Raw genomic sequence first — 17,430 nt, 5'->3', positions numbered from 1 at the left:
TCCTTGACCACCACACCACACACCACTGTGTGAGTCGCCTGCTGTGGTCTGAGCCCCAGTCTGGCTCACTTCTGGGTCCCAGCACCCCTGTGGCCTGCGTTGGCTTGAAGGGACTGAGGGATCGGGACAAAGGCAGTGGGCATCCCACTCGTAGATCTCGGGGTCTACGGGGGTCTTCTCGGCATTCAAGGCCCCCGCAGACCCGAAGGGAGCGGCTAGAGCCCGGGAGCCAGAGTTCTCAGGTCTGGGCGCCCCAAGGCCCCGCGGGGAGCCGGTGGGGGAGGGAGGGGTCCCCGCGTAGCCCCGTCCGGACCCCGCACGCTTCCCACCACCCCCGCCCCGTGCCCTCAGGCCCCGGCCCCGCGCCCCCGCCGCCGCCCCCCTCCAGCTCCCGCCGCCACTCGCGGCGGCCCGACCGGTGCCCCGGAGGGGGACCCGGCCCCGCCCGCGGGCGGGAGGAGCGAGGCGCGGGGAGGGAGCGCGCCCACACCCCGCCCCCGCCCCCGGAGCCAGCCCGCGGAGCCCGCGGCCAGGGCGGCGCAGACCGGCCCAGCCACTCGCCGGGGCTGCGCGCCGGGACGCGCCCGCCACCGCCCCTGCCGCGGCGTCCGCCCCCCGGCCCCGGCCCCGGCCCCCGGGCTCGCCGAGAGAAGGTAACCGCGCCGCCGGGGGGGCGTGGACGCCGGCGGGGGGCTGCACCCTCCCAGGCGCCCGGGGCCGGGCCGGGGGGCGGGGGCGGCCAGCCTGCGGCGGCGCCCCGGGTGCGCGCGGAGCGGCGCGGGGTCCCTCCAGGTTTGGGGACGGGGCTTCGCGCGGCCCCGGCGGGCGCAGAGCTGCGGCGGCGAGCGGAGCGCGGACGCGGGAGGAGGGGGCGAGCGGGGCCGTCTACGCTCCTTCCTGCCCCCCGAGAGGAAGGGAAGGCAGGGGAGGGGGCGATGGGCCGGAATGTCGGGCCCCTCGGCGAGGCCGGCGCGGAGAGCGGGAAGTGGGGGGCGGGAGGGCCCGCTGGGGAGAGGGACCAGGCACCCTGCCCCCTCCCCACCCGCCGCATTCCTGGCCGAGCGGCGGATGAGGTCATCCCGTCCGGTTCCCCTCGGGCCACGGCAGCCGGCTGTCCCCTGCCCCCGCCGATCGACCCTCCCCAGGCTAACCCCCTGCCTCCCGGAGGGAATGTTTTATGGCCAGAGTCTTTCCGGGACCTCCAGTCCGGACGGGCCTCGGGATTGTCCAGTCCTTGCCTCAACCGTGCTAGACCCGCATGGAAGCCCGAAGCCCATTTTCTAGACGGGAAAACTGAGGCCTAGAGGAACGCTTCCCCCACCCCCCCGCCGGAGGCCGCGCCAAACGCGTTTCGGGGACTGGAACCCAGGAACCGGGGGACACTTGGTCCGTGGCCACCTCCTCCCGGATTGGGGGGCTTCGCTCTACCTTGGAGTGGTGGACCAAGAGGCGCCTCTCCCGCTCTTTCCTCTTACTCCCCCAGGACCCCCGGCTCTCCCTCTCCCAACCCCTTCAGAGCCGGGCAACAGGGCCCCCCCTGCGACGGCAGACGGCTTGCTGCCCCTCTCTGGCCTCAGTGTGCGCGTCTCCCCACCTGGAGGTGGGGGTGGGGGCTCCCGGGGATGCGAGAGGCCCCGGGCAGTTAACCTTTTATGCCAGGGCCAGAGCAGCCCTGAGCCAGGCAGGGCCCCGCTGTCCAGCGGTACCGGTGGTGTTACCCAGCTGGACACACCAGTGGGGAGGGGGCTGTGCGCGTGTGCGTGGCCTCCCGATGGCAGGTGGTGCCCGCGTCGGCAGGCAGGCCCGCGGGTGAACCCCAGGTGAGTGCCAGGGTGCCCCAGTCCAGCCTCTCCCAACCCCGGGGTGGGGGGTGGGGACAGGCCCCTGCCTCCACCGCCCCACACGCGCCTCCACAGCGGCCCCTGTCGGCCTCTCCTAAAGCAGGGTCCCTGCATGCGGCCTCAAACCTCGTCCGTGAGGTCATTGCCACCATTGAGTAACCTCCTGGGAGGGGCGCAGCCTGACTGTCCTCTGTAGGCTCACTAGCAGGACCCCGAGGCTGCCCAGTGACCACTCTTGCGCAGGTCTCTGAATCCACACAGCTGAGTCTCCTGCCTCGCAGGCCTGCCCTTTTCTGGAGCTCAGCAGCTGGGCATTGCCTCCTCTAACAACTCTCCGCGGGCCCCTGTGGTCCTACCCCTCCTCTGGCATTTACTAGTGATGATCACAGTAGCCCTGTGGGATTCCCAGCCACACCACTTTTTAGCTCTGTGACTTGGGGCAAGTCAGTCCCCTTTCCATGCCTTACTTTTTTCACCTGTAAAATGGGTGTGAGCGTAACAGGTAGTAATCCTGGGCTGGTGAGGGGAGGTAGGCCTTGCACCAGGACGCCTGGAACCCTTCTTCCCCTGGGGCACCGCTGATCACCAGCAATAATACCCTGCAGTCAGCAGCAGGTGCCACAGAGCTGCAGCCAAGGGTGCGCCGAATGAGAGATGTTAGTACTGGGGTGTTGGATTTGAACTGGGGCTGCCCTGTTCCGGGACCTGGGGCTTTGGGTACAGCACCTTCCACTCTTACAGCAACTCCGGGAAAGGACCAGCTTTCCATGTTCTTATTTTCCACGTGGGAAAATAGGTCCCCGGTAGCAATGCTCTGCCTGCCCTTGGTCCCACCACCTCTCCATTGGCAGGGTCTCTCTATTGCAGTGGGCAAGGTGGAGGGATAGGGAGAGACTTTTTAGAGGTACCCAGAGGCATTTGGGAGGTGGGAGCATCACAGGATTGGGGCAGAAGCTGGTCTCACAAGTCAAAGTGGCCATGGGGGTTCTGGGGGGCCAGAGTCCCTTGTGCAGAGTAAAGAGTGGCTACTTCGAGGTGGGGGCTGGGAGAGAGGTGGGTGTAGCAACAAGGCAGACACAGTGACACCTCGCATGATATTTCAGGGTAACCCCCCCAATTTCTCCCCCTCCCCCTCCTGCTCAGAAATTCCTCCCTAATCTCTGCTAAGCAAGGAAACCTGGCCCAAGCCATGCACCTGCCAGGTAACCTTGGCCAAGTCCCTTCCCTCTGAACCTTGGCTCTCTGTATAAAAATGGGCTAACCCCTCTTTGCGGGGCTGCTGGAGTCAGACGACATCATGTAATGGTTGGCGGAGCGCTTCAGCAAACATTCCACGAGGACTTCTTGGTGTGGGGGTGCCAAGGAAAGGGATGATTCAGACACCCCCCCCCCAGAGGGGGAGGAGTTAGGGTTGGGGGAGGATCAGATGGTGGGAAGGGAAGAGAATGTCATCAGAGAACAAAGCAAGCTTTGTTTTATTGCTTTCTTTGTTTTTATCTTGTTATTTAACCTATTTTGAATTTCAAATAACATTCAAAGGGCCTACTGAGATTTTTATGCTTGGAGGTGGCAGCGAAATTTAAAAAAAAAAAAAAGTTGAGGCACAGATCTAGGTGTTCTTGTTAGGGATTATTATCAACTTTTATCAGCTGAGGTCCCAGGCCAGTGCAGGTACTTGACTTGCTCAAGGTCACCTGGTGAAGCTTTTTAATTCCCCACCCCCACCCCCATCTACCTGCCGTCACTTGAAAGCTAGCAAGGGGTGATCCTGTGGCAGGAAGGTCATCACAAAGATGTCCTGCGATTGAACCCCCGTTGATTTGGCACTTGCCACGCACGTGGGGAGTCCAAGCTGGGTGCCAGGAGCAGGGGAAGACAGGACCATTCAGACGGCTGCCCCACCTTCGCGGTGTGTGGCCAATCTGGGGAAACAAGACTGGGCTCCAGGAGCCAGTTGAAGGCCACATGAGTCAGAGGCTCTGAGTTCAAGTTTTGACTAGCTCTCCTGAGGTGACCTTGAGCAAACTTGGGCCCTCTCTGGGCCACAGGAGAACCGGAGATCAGACCACAGAGTCACAAGTGTCGTCCAGACTGCGCTTTCTATGATACTAGAAGGGATGGGTCAGACGGAGAGAAGCTTAGAGGAGGTGGGGGCTGGGGAGGAGGCCGGCAGATCGGGAGGGGGGAGGGAGTGGGCGAGGAATAGCTTTTGGCACCAACTGAGCTTTTTCCAAAACCTCTTCCCTGACAACAAGGCTCCTCCATCAATTTGAAAAACTATAGTAAAGATCTCTCCCGCGGGCCTTCTCAGAGCCTTGAATATGCTCAGGCATGCAGTAGGCAGCTGGGAAAAGCCACTTCTGACCACAGGATCCTTTTTCCAGGAAACACCTTAAAGGCAGAGGGTTCTGAGGAACCTCTGTGCAGGCTGTTTACACAGCAGCTCACAAAGCCTGTGGCAGGGCGCCTCCTCCCTCCTGGCCTCTCTGAGTGGAGGACAATTTAACCCACAGAGAAGGGAGGCCATTTGCTCAAACTGGCAGCAGAAGAGACTGTAGCTTGGGGCTCAGGGGCTCTGGGTTTGGGGATCGGGGGTTTCTGCTTTGCCATTTTGACCGTGTAGCCGCAAACGAGTCACCTCAGGCCTCAGTTTCTCTAAAATAGTGTCTCCCTCAGGGCTGTCGCGTGGGTTAGGTGAATGACAGAGATAACTTAATCGGCACTTAGTAGGTGCTTCACGGACAGTCTCGGTATGAAGACCATTAAGCGTGCTGCTTACTGATACACACCTCGAGTGTCCAGCTCGGTGGGTTATTCTGTGCCCACACCCAGCAGTCCCTGCTCCGGGGCAGCCACGATTCCGACTTTATCAGTGTTGTTTCCTTTGCCTGCGGCTAAACATCCGGTGCCCAGGATTATACAGCCTGTCCTCCTGTGCACCCGCTCAGCATCTTGGTGGTGGTCCCCACCTCTGTCTGGGGGTGGAACCGCCTGTTCTCTTGAGCTGTGATTTGGATCCAGGATCCCCCGGGCCCACCATCATTTTCTTCCTTTCTTTCAGGTCCCTACCCCCGGGGCTGTCCACACTCAAGGCACATCTCATACCCTCTCTGTTCTTGGACAGATCACCTACAGCGGCTGCCACGGGGAGCCAGGCCCCAGGGAGAGACCAGCCATGGGCCTTCCACAGCCTCAGCATCTGGGGGTGACACCTTAGGAGCACCGGGGGGCAGCCCCTGCCCACTGCCCCTCCGCGGGGAAGGCCCCCAGGGGCGCATGGACCAGCAGCCGTGAAGAGCCATAGCCAATGCCGGGCCCCCAGGGGGGCGGAGGAGCCCCTGCCATGAGCCTGGGCAAGCTCTCACCAGTGGGCTGGGTGTCCAGCTCACACGGGAAGAGGCGGCTGACGGCAGATATGATCAGCCCCCCGCTCGGGGACTTCCGCCACACCATGCACGTGGGCCGTGGCGGGGATGTCTTCGGCGACACCTCCTTTCTCAGCAACCACGGTGGCAGCTCGGGGGGCACTCATCGCTCACCCCGCAGCTTCCTGGCCAAGAAGCTACAGCAGGTGCGGAGGGTAGGGGCGCCGCCCCGGCGGATGGCCTCCCCGCCGGCGCCCTCCCCTGCTCCACCGGCCATCTCCCCGATCATCAAGAACGCCATCTCCCTGCCCCAGCTCAACCAGGCCGCCTACGACAGCCTCTTGGTGAGCAAGTTCACCTTTGACCACAGCCCTGCCACTTCCACGGATGGCCGCTCCAATTACGGTGAGGGTCTGGGCCAGCTGCTCATTTTGTAGGGGCTGGGGTCCAGAGGGTTCGATCGTCAGCCTCGCTTCCAAGTGAGCTCTCTTCCCCACATTACTCTGGTCTTACCATGTAGGTCAGGCCTAAGCCCCAAACCGTGGATGGGGTGGGGGTCAAGGGGTGCAAAACCTCACCCCAAAGCATGCTAAGGTTGAGAGGTGAGGAGATGGGGTTTGAGCTCTACCTGCCTCTAACTTGCCTCCCTGTGTCCGGGTCCCCTGGCTGAGCCGGCTCTTCCTCTCCCGTCCCCTTCAACGGAAGCAGCCCCCTAAGGTCAGAATGACAGGGTGGAGACGCTGGGAGTCTGGGCTCTGGATGAAAATCCTGATTCTTCCTGATTTCTTTTTTTTTTTTTTTATTTTTTTTTTATTTATTTATGATAGTCACACAGAGAGAGAGAGAAAGAGAGAGAGAGAGAGAGGCAGAGACATAGGCAGAGGGAGAAGCAGGCTCCATGCACCGGGAGCCCGATGTGGGATTCGATCCCAGGTCTCCAGGATCGCGCCCTGGGCCAAAGGCAGGCGCCAAACCGCTGCGCCACCCAGGGATCCCTTCTTCCTGATTTCTAACAAGCTGACTGACCTCCTGAAGATCAAACGCTGGCCTGTACAATGGGTCCGTTAGGGTCATTGCTAAGACTCAGGGTTGTGATATGCGTATGAGGTGTGGCCCAGAGTCGCACAGAGTAGGTGCCCAGGACAGAGGAGCTAGCTGTTGCTGCGTTGTTATTTGAACAGAAGTTCCCGTGACCTGACAAATTCAGAAAAACCACTCACGTGGACAGAATCCAGAGGCCATTCCTGCTGTGGTGGGAGTGACAGGTGCCACCTTGGCGCTGCTGGACAGCTCACCTGGGCACCGGGGCCCTGCTGCCACCTGGTGGCCATTCCCGCCCGCGGCTTTGCCCCACTGCCCCGGCTTCCTCCCGAGCTCCGCCTCCCACCCCCACTGCTCTGATAGATCCCCACCCTGGGCTGCTCCACAGTAACCACGCGGGGCCTTGGCCATGGTTGTCCTGGAGCAGAGGGCGACCAGACGTCCTTTGCGGGGCATCTGCCTGTCCTTTGTGATTTCTGTGCAGTCAGACCCTGGACCCTCCCCATGCCCCCAAACCAGCCCACACACTGTGGGTTCATCTGCAACCCCCGGCCACTGTCATGGAAGGGGACCAGGGACCATGACCATCAGTTGGGACGGAGAGTCAGAAGGCTTGAGCTCCAGGCTTGGCTCCACCCCTTCAGACTCTGTGACCCTGGGCCAGCCTTTCCCCTTGTCCCAAACTGAGTCTTACTTTCTTCATCTGCAAAATGGGAATGAGGACCATGTTCCACTTTCCACTTCTAGACTTGATAGGAAGATCCCGTGAGAGACTCCAGGGTTTGCTATATTGGAAAGATGGGACAAACTGAGGCCCGACGTGCTAGAGGCCACATAACAAGCTAGTGTTGGTCCTGGCTCTCCCCTTCCCAATTCCTGGTCAGGGACCCCAGCTATGACCCTGCTCCCCATTTCTCTTCTAGGCCTGGACTCTGGGTTCTGCACTATCTCCCGCGTGCCTCGCCAGGAAAAGCCTCGTGACCGAGACCATGATAGTACCTTCCCCTCTGAGCCTGAGCTTCGCCGCTCTGACTCCCTCCTGTCCTTCCGCCTGGACCTCGACCTTGGGCCATCTCTCCTCAGTGAGCTGTTGGGGGTCATGAGCCTTTCAGAAGCCTCTGCAGCTGACACCCCAACCCCTACCACAAGCCCCCCAGCCCCTGCCCCAAGCCCCCCAGCCCGTGCCCCGAGCTCCCCAGCTCCTGCCACAAGCCCCCCAGCCCCTGCTACAAGAACCCCAGCCCCTGCTGCAAGAACCCCAGCCCCTGCCTCAAGTCCCCAACCCCGTGGACGCTGCCCCAATGGGGTAACTGCTGGGCTGTTGGCTGAGGTGAGGGCCAGCCCAGTGGAAGATTATCCCCGTGCACCTGCTGACATGGCCCCTGGCAGGCACTGGGGAGCAGGCTGGGGGGACAGCCAGGGCAGCTCCTGGCGGGAGCTGCAGGGGGTGCTGCCCCAGGCTCGGGCTTCTTGGGACAGCCTGGATGAAGAGTGGGGGCAGGCAGGCAGCAGGGCCCCCGTGCCCAGCACAGTGCAAGCAAACACCTTTGAGTTTGCTGATGCTGAGGAGGATGATGAAGTCAAGGTGTGAGTGGCTGGCCAGGGGCTCAGGACCCTGCTGAGCTCAGGGCACCACCTAGGAACAGCCCAGGTGCAGAGTCAGCACCTGATATGTAGGTCCTACCCATGATAGATGGGAGAACCCAGTTGCCCCCCCAAGCCCCTCCACACCTCTGCAGGACAGATGGGAAGGAGGCCAGAGGAGAGACCAGACCTGTTCTGGGACCTGGGTGTTCCCATGGGCCCTGCTGGATTGTCTTGCCTAGCCCCCTACTCGCCCACCCCCATACCCCCACCACTCTGGACCCAGGGCCATTCCTTAAGCCCCCTCCCAACCCTGTGCCACTGCCACTGGTTAGAGGGCCCAGCCTTACAGTACAGCCTTTGTGCTGAAAAAAACTGTCCTGGGGAGGGGGGTGCATACCACACAGGGCCTTTGTCTCCTCTCCTGAAGGGACTGCCTGCCCCAGCTCATCCTAGAGCTGCCCCCAGGAAGGTCCCTGCTACATCCCCGAGAGCCCTAGTCCCTGCCAAGGCTGCTTCCCTGATATTCCAACCCTGAGCCCTGACTTATCCCAGAAGTCTCAGAGAAAAGTCAGGTGTGACCTCACAGGGGGAGGAGTCTCACCATCCTGTGCTCCCCAGACCTGCTTCTGGGTCCCAATTAAAAAAAGCTTTTTGATAAAAGGTGTCCTGCAAGATGCTTGGGGACCTGGGAGATCACGGTTAGCTCCACCTGCTTCAACAGCCTCGCATGCATGGGGAAAACCAAAGAATCACACCATGCCCCCAACCCGTGCCCCTCTCCCCACTGAGGGGAGAGGCCCAGGCAGGGGGTAATGAATAACCAGGCTGGAATGAATGTTCCAGCGATAAGAGGCCCAGGTGGGAGCCTTATCTCCAGTTCCTGGAACAGCCCCTGGCCCAGGTGCCTGGAAGTAGTGCCTGCCCCGTAATCCCATAGGGCAGTTTGGCGCTTGCCGTGGTGATAATCGGGGACAAGGAGGCAGCAGCGGTGCTTAGAGGTGTCGGGGAGCATGTCCAAACTGCCACCTCGCAGTCCTATGACCTTGTGCCTCAGTTTCCTTCTCTGTACCATGAGGATGCTGGGAGTGTTACAATGTGTGGAAAACAGAAAGACTGAAAAAAAAAAAAAGAAAGAAAGAAAACAGACTGGCCAAAGGCGGATTCTTTTGTTTATTCTTAGTCTTAGAGGAGGAGAGTAGGGTTCCAGGGGCAGGGCTGCTGGTAGGGAAACAGAAGCCAGCGGCTGCTGATCCTGTGTGACGGGGTAAAAGCTCAGGACAGGGAATCTGCACCAGGGAGGGAGTCTTTCACCCCCCTGAGGTGCTACCTGCTTATTCTATCTTGAAGGAGGAGACCTTCAGCCCGCCCTGCACGCCCAGGTAGCTCAGGTGGCTGTGGCCCAGCCTGTTGGGAAAGGTCAACTGGTGCCCGTCTGGCAGCTTCACCTTGAATCCGTCATTCTCAAAGGTCACGAAGAACTGTGGTAGGAGGGAGGGTGTCAGGGAGGCAGGAGGCCCCAGACATGAGCCCAGGCAGCTCCCGGGGTCTCCATCAGGGCCAGCGCTCATCAAGGCCAGGGTGCCCTACCAACTGGGCTCTCTCCCTTTTGACATCCTCCTCAGGCACCTTTCCCCTTTGACCTCACCTTGACCTCTGACCCTGGGCTGAAGCACATGTGCTTATCCCGTTGCTCCTGCCCCCAGTTGCCATCCCGTGAGTTGCAGACGATGACGGATTCGTGGAAGCGTGGGTTGAAATGCAGGTTCACTTTATCTGACCCCTGGCCCAGATTAATCACAAACCTGTAGGGCAAAGGGGTAACGAGTAAGGAGTGGGGGCTGTTCCTGGGTAGAACTGCTTGGGTGGCAGGGTCTTGGTTGACAACAAGCTGAAAGAATCACGAAAGAAAGGTGTTAATTGAGGCCTGTGCCTGAAAAGGGAGGTGACAGCCTGGTCAGGCTTTGCAGGGGAGTACCACATTCTATTTGTCACCTGGCCTAAAGCTCTCAACAGGAGGGTAACTGATAGGGACAATCTCAGGGATCAGGGGTACCTATCCTGGGGGAGAGAACTGCTGTCCTTAGGTATCTACTGAGTTGGGTCATATTAGGTGGTGAGCTCCCTGTCACTACAGGTATTCAATCAGGGGTTGTGTGACTTCTTGACAGGATGAGTACAGCCTGAGACCGTCAAGGTCCCTGAGAGTAGGACATTCTGAGTCATGAATGGGGGATCCGCCTTCCGTGGGAGGGCTCAGACCAGCAGTGTCATAAATGTCTTTAAACTTGAGGAACCCAAGTAGGAGAAAGGGGTGGGTGGCTTTGTTCTTGGCTCCTACCCCCTCCCTACATCAGTCTGCCCCTCCTCAACCCAAAGTTAATGGATATCAGTCCCCAAAAATTCTACAACCGCTGAGCACACAGGGGAGGCTGGTGCTGGGCTGCGTGTAACGCAGAGGGTGAGCGGAGGGTGAGCCCTGTCCCTTCTAGCAGAGGTGATCCAAATGAGGCCACTTGGCGCCCCTTGGTGGCTGTCTCTGGTGTAACGTGTGTGAAAGGCTGGCCTCAGCCGGCTCAGCTGGGTAATGGTGGGGGGGCTTTCAGTAGAGACGCCTGACCCACAGAGAGCTGGGCCAAGTTCCAGGGGCTTCCCCAACTGCCCCTTCAGTGTCTTTGGGGGCCACAGAGTTGAGCATATAGCATGAGCTGGGAAATTTTGAGGGTCCCCAAACAGCTTCAGACAAGAAGGCAGGCCCCTAGCAGGAGGAGAGCCAGTGGGGGCGTGGGTGAGTGTGAGACACAGCAAAGATGTAAAAAAAAAAGGCCCCTTTGGCCTGAGGTCGCTCTCCTCTGTGACCATCTCACAGGGCAGCCCCGCCTGCCTCCACCTTCCGGGCCTGTTCCAGGCCTGTGGACGGCTTCCCTACCCCATCTCCCCTTGCTCACCCATCAGCATCACCAGCAATCTTGCCCTTAATCTTCAGGGTTGCCCCCAACTTCATGTCCATGTTCGTAACCTCAAATTTCCCCTGTGCCAACAGAGAAACATTCCATGAGACGTTCATCGCGCCCGCGCCCAGAGCCCTTCTGCCGGTGGCACCCGTTCACAAGCACCATCTCCCAGGGCTGCAGGTCACACTCGCCCTCTGCACACTCGAGGGCACTGAGCTGGGAGGAGATCCCCCATCATTAATACAAGAGATTTGGACGGGGTGGTCTATGGAGAAGGGGAAAGTGGGTCGGGAAAGTCTCTGGGTTGCAGAGCTCCCCCTGAGAGGCAGAGGGTGGCAACAGCATTGTCCCTGCCACAGGTGACCCTGCCAGGGGCACTCCCATCCTGCGTCTTGTCTGTACCGGCTTGAATGGTGTCTCCCAAAAAGTCACATCCACCCAACACCTGTGGATGTGCCCTATCTGGAGATAGGGTCTTTGCAAATGTAATCAAGTTAAGATTTGTTTAGGGCGGGCCCTAAATCCAATATGACTAGTGTCCTTATAAGAAAAGGGAAAAGTGGACCCAGAAACACAGATACACAGAGGAGAAGGCACCTCTGAGGACAGAGGCAGAGAGGAGAGCTGGGCAGCTATAGCCAAGCACTGCCACGGACTGCCCACGACCACCAGAAGCTGGAAGAGCCAACAAAGGATCCGCCAACCTTCTAAGGAAGCATGGCCTACTGACCCTCATGTTCAGACCTCTAGCCTCCTAAACTGTGAGAGAATGAATGTGTTACAGCAGCCACGGGAAACTAAGACACCTTAATCCTCAGATGCCATATGTGATCCAGTTCCACAAAATGCAGGAGACTGAGGCCCAGAGATGGGGAGTGACTTGTCTGAAGCCACACAGCCAGTCATGAGAGAGCCAGGTTTTAAGTCAGAGAATCAGGGATCACAAAGAGGATCCACTCAAACTCCTGCAGTTTACAGATTGTGACCTTGGGCAACTTCCTCCCCCAGCCTCAGTGTCTTCATCTTTATGAAGCTCAGGAGAGGGGCACTTGGGTGGCTCAGTTGGTTAAGTGTCTGCCTTTGGCTTCGGCCATGATCCCAGGGTCCTGGGATCGAGCCCCATCAGGCTCCCTACTCAGTGGGGAGTCTGCTTCTCCCTCTGTCTCTCCTGCTTGTGCACACACATCCACTCTCTCTCGCTCACTCAAATAACTAAAATCTGTAAAAAAAAAAAAAAAAAAAAAAGCTCAATAGGTGTTGACAATTATTATTACTCCTATTATTACTATTACAAACAAGGAACCGAGTCCAGAGAGGGGAAGCGATAGGTTTGGGCCCCCGCAGCAGGGTGGTGGGAGAGACAGAGAGAGAGAGAAGAGAACATCTATCCTAGAGGGAGGGGGAGGCGGTCTGTCCAACTTTGTTGCTATATATATAGGGAAACTGAGGCCCAGAGAAGGGCAGTGACACTTTTCTCCAGCGCCTCCCCCCACCCCTGCCAAGCCACCTACTCAGGCAAAGATGTGGGGAATGGGGAGGTGGCCAGTAGGGAGGCCAGCATCCTTACCGACATGGTGGCAGCTCCTGACCGCAGCTCTCCGAGGCTCCTGGAGGCCTGGGCTCAGGATCGCAAGTCACAGCCCAGTTTATCTTCTAGAATATTACACATTAACTCCTCCAGGCCATAAATGGGGACTTTGGTCCCTTCTACCAGGATGTCTCTCCACTGGCATCTCCCAGGACCCAGAATGAACAGATAGGAGGCTCCACACTCGGGGCGCACCCAGCTCCACCCAGAGCATCCTCCCGACTTCCCTGCACCCAGCTTCCTGCCTCCAGCTCCCCTGCACCCCATCCCCTGCCCAGCCCAGTCTGGCTGGGGATGAAGCCAGATGGGTGTCAGCACGAACACCCTGTGAGCTTGGCAAGCCGCCCTGGTCCTGAGCCCCGCTTCCTCATCTGCAAACAGAGAGACTTGCCCTGTAAAAAAAAAAAAAAAAAAACTTGAAGCTTCTCATTTTCTGTGATGTCAAGATTCATTCTGAGAGCCCTTTTGTCTTGCTTTTTCCCCTCGTGCCATGACTTTTCTGATCCTATGGGTAAGTTTAAAAGCAATACGTGGTGGATTCAGGGAAAACATCTAGAAGAATCTATAACAAACTGTTAAAATCAGGGAAGGAAGGAGTAGGATTGAGGTGAAGGCAGACTGGGGATTGATTGATTGATTGATTGATTTTTAATTCTTTTTTTTCCAGACTGGGGATTTAAATGCTTTGCTCCTCTTTCGTAACTGACAGGCTCACGCAGGCAATTCAAAATCCTCAGTAAGAAAAAAGTAAGAAAAGGGGGCACCTGGGTGGCTCAGTGGTAGAGCAGCTGCCTTTGGCTCAGGGCATGATCCTGGAGTCCTGGGATCGAGTTCCTCATCGGGCTCCTCACAGGGAGCCTGCTTCTCCCTCTGTCCGTGTCTCTGCCTCTCTCTCTGTGTCTCTCATCAATAAATAAATAATTTTTTTTGAAAAAATATAAAAATAAAATAAATAAAAATTTTTGAATAGGAAAAAAGTGCAGCAGTCCAGGTGGCTCAGCCATTTAATGCCACCTTCAGCCCAGGGCCCAATCCTAGAGACCTGGGATCGAGTCCCACATCGGGCTCCCTGCATGGAGCCTGCTTCTCTCTCTGCTTGTGTCTCTGCCTCTCTCTCTCTCTCTCTCTCTCTCTCTTTCTCTGTGTGTGTCTCTCATGAATAAATAAATAAAATCTTTGGGAAAAAAAAAAGTAAGAAATGAAGCAAGAGCTCCTAACCCTACCACCAGAAGGGAACATGCTTACTCTCCTGGCCCGTTTCTCTCCTCAGGGTTTTCTGTAGATTTGTATCATAGACAGCCATCTGTCTATGCAGGTGTCTGTCCTGCTTCATTCAGTAACCATCAAAGCCCACAAATCTATATTTCACGGCTATATTTTAACGGCAGTGAAATATTCCCCCTTTCAATGACTAAATTTATCTGACCAATTTCCTTCTGCTGAAGACTTACATTAATTCTAAATGTTTGCTATTAAAAGCGCTGCGGCATTAAATCTCTTTGCATATAAAGCTTGACCACATCCTGACAACTTACTGAGGGTGGATTCCCAGAAGGGGGATTGTTCTGCAGCCCTGGTTTGGCGAGCCAGAGTGGTTTCCATCAGAGCTGGCAGTGGCCGGTCTGGAAGGGGTGCCAGGAGGCTGGCCCTGCGAGAACCCTTCGGGGCCAGGAGCTGAGAGGTGGCTTGCTGCCCAGTGCTTACAGAGGACACCACCTCCCGTCCCCTGCCCGCCCTGAAACGAGAGTGATTTCCTCATTTTAAGCCACAAGGAAATCCGTCCCTTCTCGGCCTTTCTCCCACGGCACTGGTAAAACCCAAGCAAGATAAGGAGTTTTCGAGTGCTTTATAAACAGAAACCCCCTAATCAACAGAAACTACACCTTGTAAAGGTGGCATTTTTCTGATTATAGCAGTAATTCTAGCTCACTGTAGAAGGTTTCGGAAAGTGCGCCAAGTCGAAAGAACTTACAAGTTCACTTGTTTCTGAAAAATGTTTCAAGCTGGGAGCCCAAGACCACATTCTGAACTGGACAGTCTTCTGTGTGTATGTATTGATGTAATACATCAATGAGAGATTTTTTAAAAGAAAGAAAGAAGGGAAGGAAGGGGGAAAGGAAAGGAAAGGAGGAAGGGAGGAAAGAAAAAAAATAAAATCACCAACACTTGCATTGCCAGCCCTGTTCTCTTAATATGCCTGCCTCCTGGGGCACCTGGGTGGCTCAGTGGTGGAGCAGCTGCCTTTGGCTCAGGTCATGATCCCGGGGTCCTGGGATAGAGCCTCGTCTAGGGCTCTCTGCTCAGCAGGAGTCTGTTTCTCCTTCTCCCTCTGTGCTCTCACTCTCACTCTTTCTCAAGTTAATTAATTGATTAATTGATGAAAGCCTGCCTTCTGAAGGGTACTTTACACTTTACAAAGTGCTTTATCCAGCCGTCATCACAATAAACTCAACAAATTTTCGAGCTGATCTTTATTATGATCCCATTTTTCAGATGGAGAAGGAAGAGTCCCATATAACAAGTAAGTAGCAGGGCTTGCCTTGTCTACCAACCCTTTGCTCACTAGCGAAGGGAATAATAGTTGCCCTCCAGAAGGATGTCCTTTGTGTGACACAGAGCCTCAGTCACGATGCCCACTGATCCCTACCTCTTGGTGTTCACATCCTTGTATATTAATTCCCCTTAAGTGTGGCGTCCCCAGAGACTCAAGCCTAACCAATAGAATACTGGAATAGGGCAAAAGTGATGGAGGGTCATTTCCAAAATTAGGTTATGAGAAGACTGGTTACAAAAAGAAACACTAAATGGGGCACCTGGGTGACTCAGCATTTGGGCGTCTGCCTTTGGCTCTGGGTGTGATCCTGGGGTCCAGGATCAAGTCCCACATTGGGCTCCCCTCCCCATAGGGAGCCTACTTCTCCTCCCTCTGCCTATGTCTCTGCCTCTCTGTGTGTCTCTAATTAATGAATGAATAAATAAATAAATAAATAAATAAATAAATAAATAAATAATTTAAAAGAAACATTTAAAAAGACAATCCCCTCACCTTCTCCCTCTCCTTCTCTCTCTTTCTCTCTCTCTCTCTCTGTGCCCTAGCTCTGGGGGAAGCAAACAAGCCATGTTATGAACAGCCCTCCAGACAAGGCCCATGTACCAAAGAACCGATGTCTCCAGCCAACTGCCAGTGGAGACCTGAAGCTTGCCAACAGCCTGATGAGTGAGCCTGGCAGTGGCTCTCCCCCAACTTAAGCCAACTTAAGGATGGCGAGGTCGCCAACATCTTGACCACAGCCTTGATAGAGACCCAGCAAAGTCCTATCTGGATTCCTGACCACAGAAGCTGTGAGAAACCTCTTTCTGGTTTATGTCTCTATGCTGAGGTGAATTTGTTACACAGCAAGGAATGACTAGTACTCTTGGCCAAGCGATTACTACCAAAAGCTTAGTGGGTGAAACAATATCTCTGAAGGCCTCCAAACAAAAGAATCTGCGGTCTGGGCATGTCCCTAGCCATTCCATCATACTGGTCTTTTTAAAGACCCAGCTCTTGGTTTTGTATCCTTATTTCCTTCCTTTATGCCCAATTAGCTCTTTTCTTGGTGTTTCTTTTCTTTTCTTTCTCTTTTTCTAGCTTCTCAAGTTGAATGTTTAGTTCATTCATCGTTCATCTCATCTTTTTACTAATAAATGCATTCAAGGCTATAAATTTTCCTCAATTCCCTCTACGGTGACATCTCATAGATGTGCTCCTGTTCCAAATGTTACCTTGAACCGAAGCCAGATGATCAGAAAGTTGTCCTCAGCACTCAGGACATGCTTAATAACTATTTGGGAACTGATCTACTGTAGAGTAAAATCACCATCATTACTGGGGATAGGGCAGAAAGTAAATTATCACTAATACAGAATTGGCTACATTCATGAGGCTACACAAATAGAAATGAACTATGATAAAGCCATGAAAGGTCACATCGGGGCAGGGGGCACCCTCTGTGCCCTTGGTACCTTGCTCATGGCACAGCGTTAAGTTCCCAGGGCTCCGTGACCAGCCTTACAGAGCTGCTTTCACTGAATTGTACATAAGGCCACCAGGTTGTACTAAGAGGCAACAGCAAGGAACAGTCACAACAAAGCTGCTAGTGTGTGTATACCTCTGGGGTGCCAAGAAGGACATGGCTGAGCTGGCCACACAGGGTCTCCGTATTGTAAGATGGGGGATTGAGGGCCTCCATAGAAGAAAAGAATAAAATACAGCCAGACCTTCAAGAGACCAAGCTTAAGTAGGGATATAAGCTTGAACACTGGAAATAACCAAAAAACGATTAATTACTATCACCACCATCCCCAGTGGAAGGTTCCAGAAAGTTCTAGATTCCCAGAACTTCTACAGGGTAGAAGGGGTCCTCAGATGTCCTTTGGAGGGCAATATGGAATGGGAAGCTTGGTTCTACCACTTGCCAGCCATGTGACCTTGGGGCCAGTTACTTAACCTTTCAATCGATCTCTTCCTCTGTAAAATGAGAACATAAGTGTCCTAAGGATTAAGGGAGATAAGACCTAGCCACTTTGTTAATAGTTAACAGATACTATTTGTTATTATGACCAAAAGCCCAGTGGCCCACCTGTGTTGGCTGTAAAGAAGGTAACTACCCCCCTCCTGGCAGCTGCTGTATGAACCCTCAGGCCTCTAGGAATGTTCTTCTGGCAACTTCCCAGAGCCCCGTTATGACTCTCGTGAGTCCAAGGTACATCAGCCTTCATGGGCCACTTCCTACATTAACTACAACATGCACACACACATATTTTCATATACACATACATAACACACATATATATCACTATATTTTACTACTGCCCTGAATAAATATATTAATATTGTATATTGATATACCTGAAACTACTATAACTCTGTATGTTAACTGTACTGAATTTTTTTTTAATGTTATATATTAGGGGTCCCTGGGTGGGTTGAGCATCTGACTCTTGATTTCAGCTCAGGTCATGATCTCAGGGTCATGAGATCGAGCCCCATGTTGGGCTCTACACTGAGCGGGGAG

General features: G+C 55.4%; 2 protein-coding genes across 4 annotated transcripts; one reads left to right on the top strand and one right to left on the bottom strand.

The window, feature by feature from the left end:
- The first annotated feature begins 511 nt into the window (after window positions 1-511).
- On the top strand, window positions 512-8,494 carry CDC42EP1 (CDC42 effector protein 1). 2 transcript variants are annotated; one of them, XM_072746312.1, is made up of 3 exons: window positions 512-653; window positions 4,903-5,611; window positions 7,171-8,494. In XM_072746312.1, the coding sequence occupies exons 2-3, from the start codon at window positions 5,149-5,151 to the stop codon at window positions 7,836-7,838; spliced, it is 1,131 nt and encodes a 376-aa protein (XP_072602413.1). In that variant the 5' UTR covers window positions 512-653; window positions 4,903-5,148; the 3' UTR covers window positions 7,839-8,494. The 2 variants fall into 2 exon arrangements, with proteins under 2 accessions (XP_072602413.1, XP_072602415.1); XM_072746314.1 differs by having other exon boundaries at window positions 517-653; window positions 4,966-5,611.
- Window positions 8,495-8,985: 491 nt separating this feature from the next.
- Window positions 8,986-13,959, bottom strand: LGALS2 (galectin 2). 2 transcript variants are annotated; one of them, XM_072746315.1, is made up of 5 exons: window positions 13,905-13,959; window positions 12,353-12,435; window positions 10,780-10,862; window positions 9,480-9,636; window positions 8,986-9,312 (listed from the first exon to the last, which is right to left on the bottom strand). In XM_072746315.1, the coding sequence occupies exons 2-5, from the start codon at window positions 12,356-12,358 to the stop codon at window positions 9,166-9,168; spliced, it is 393 nt and encodes a 130-aa protein (XP_072602416.1). In that variant the 5' UTR covers window positions 12,359-12,435; window positions 13,905-13,959; the 3' UTR covers window positions 8,986-9,165. The 2 variants fall into 2 exon arrangements, with proteins under 2 accessions (XP_072602416.1, XP_025866784.1); XM_026010999.2 differs by lacking the exon at window positions 13,905-13,959 and having other exon boundaries at window positions 12,353-12,523.
- Between the last annotated feature and the right edge of the window lie 3,471 nt (window positions 13,960-17,430).

The sequence above is a fragment of the Vulpes vulpes genome, unplaced genomic scaffold (assembly GCF_048418805.1).
Source record: "Vulpes vulpes isolate BD-2025 unplaced genomic scaffold, VulVul3 u000000695, whole genome shotgun sequence".
Taxonomy (NCBI): Eukaryota; Metazoa; Chordata; class Mammalia; order Carnivora; family Canidae; genus Vulpes; species Vulpes vulpes.
Note: the sequence above shows the minus strand (reverse complement) of the source record. Positions and strands in the feature narration are given on the sequence as shown.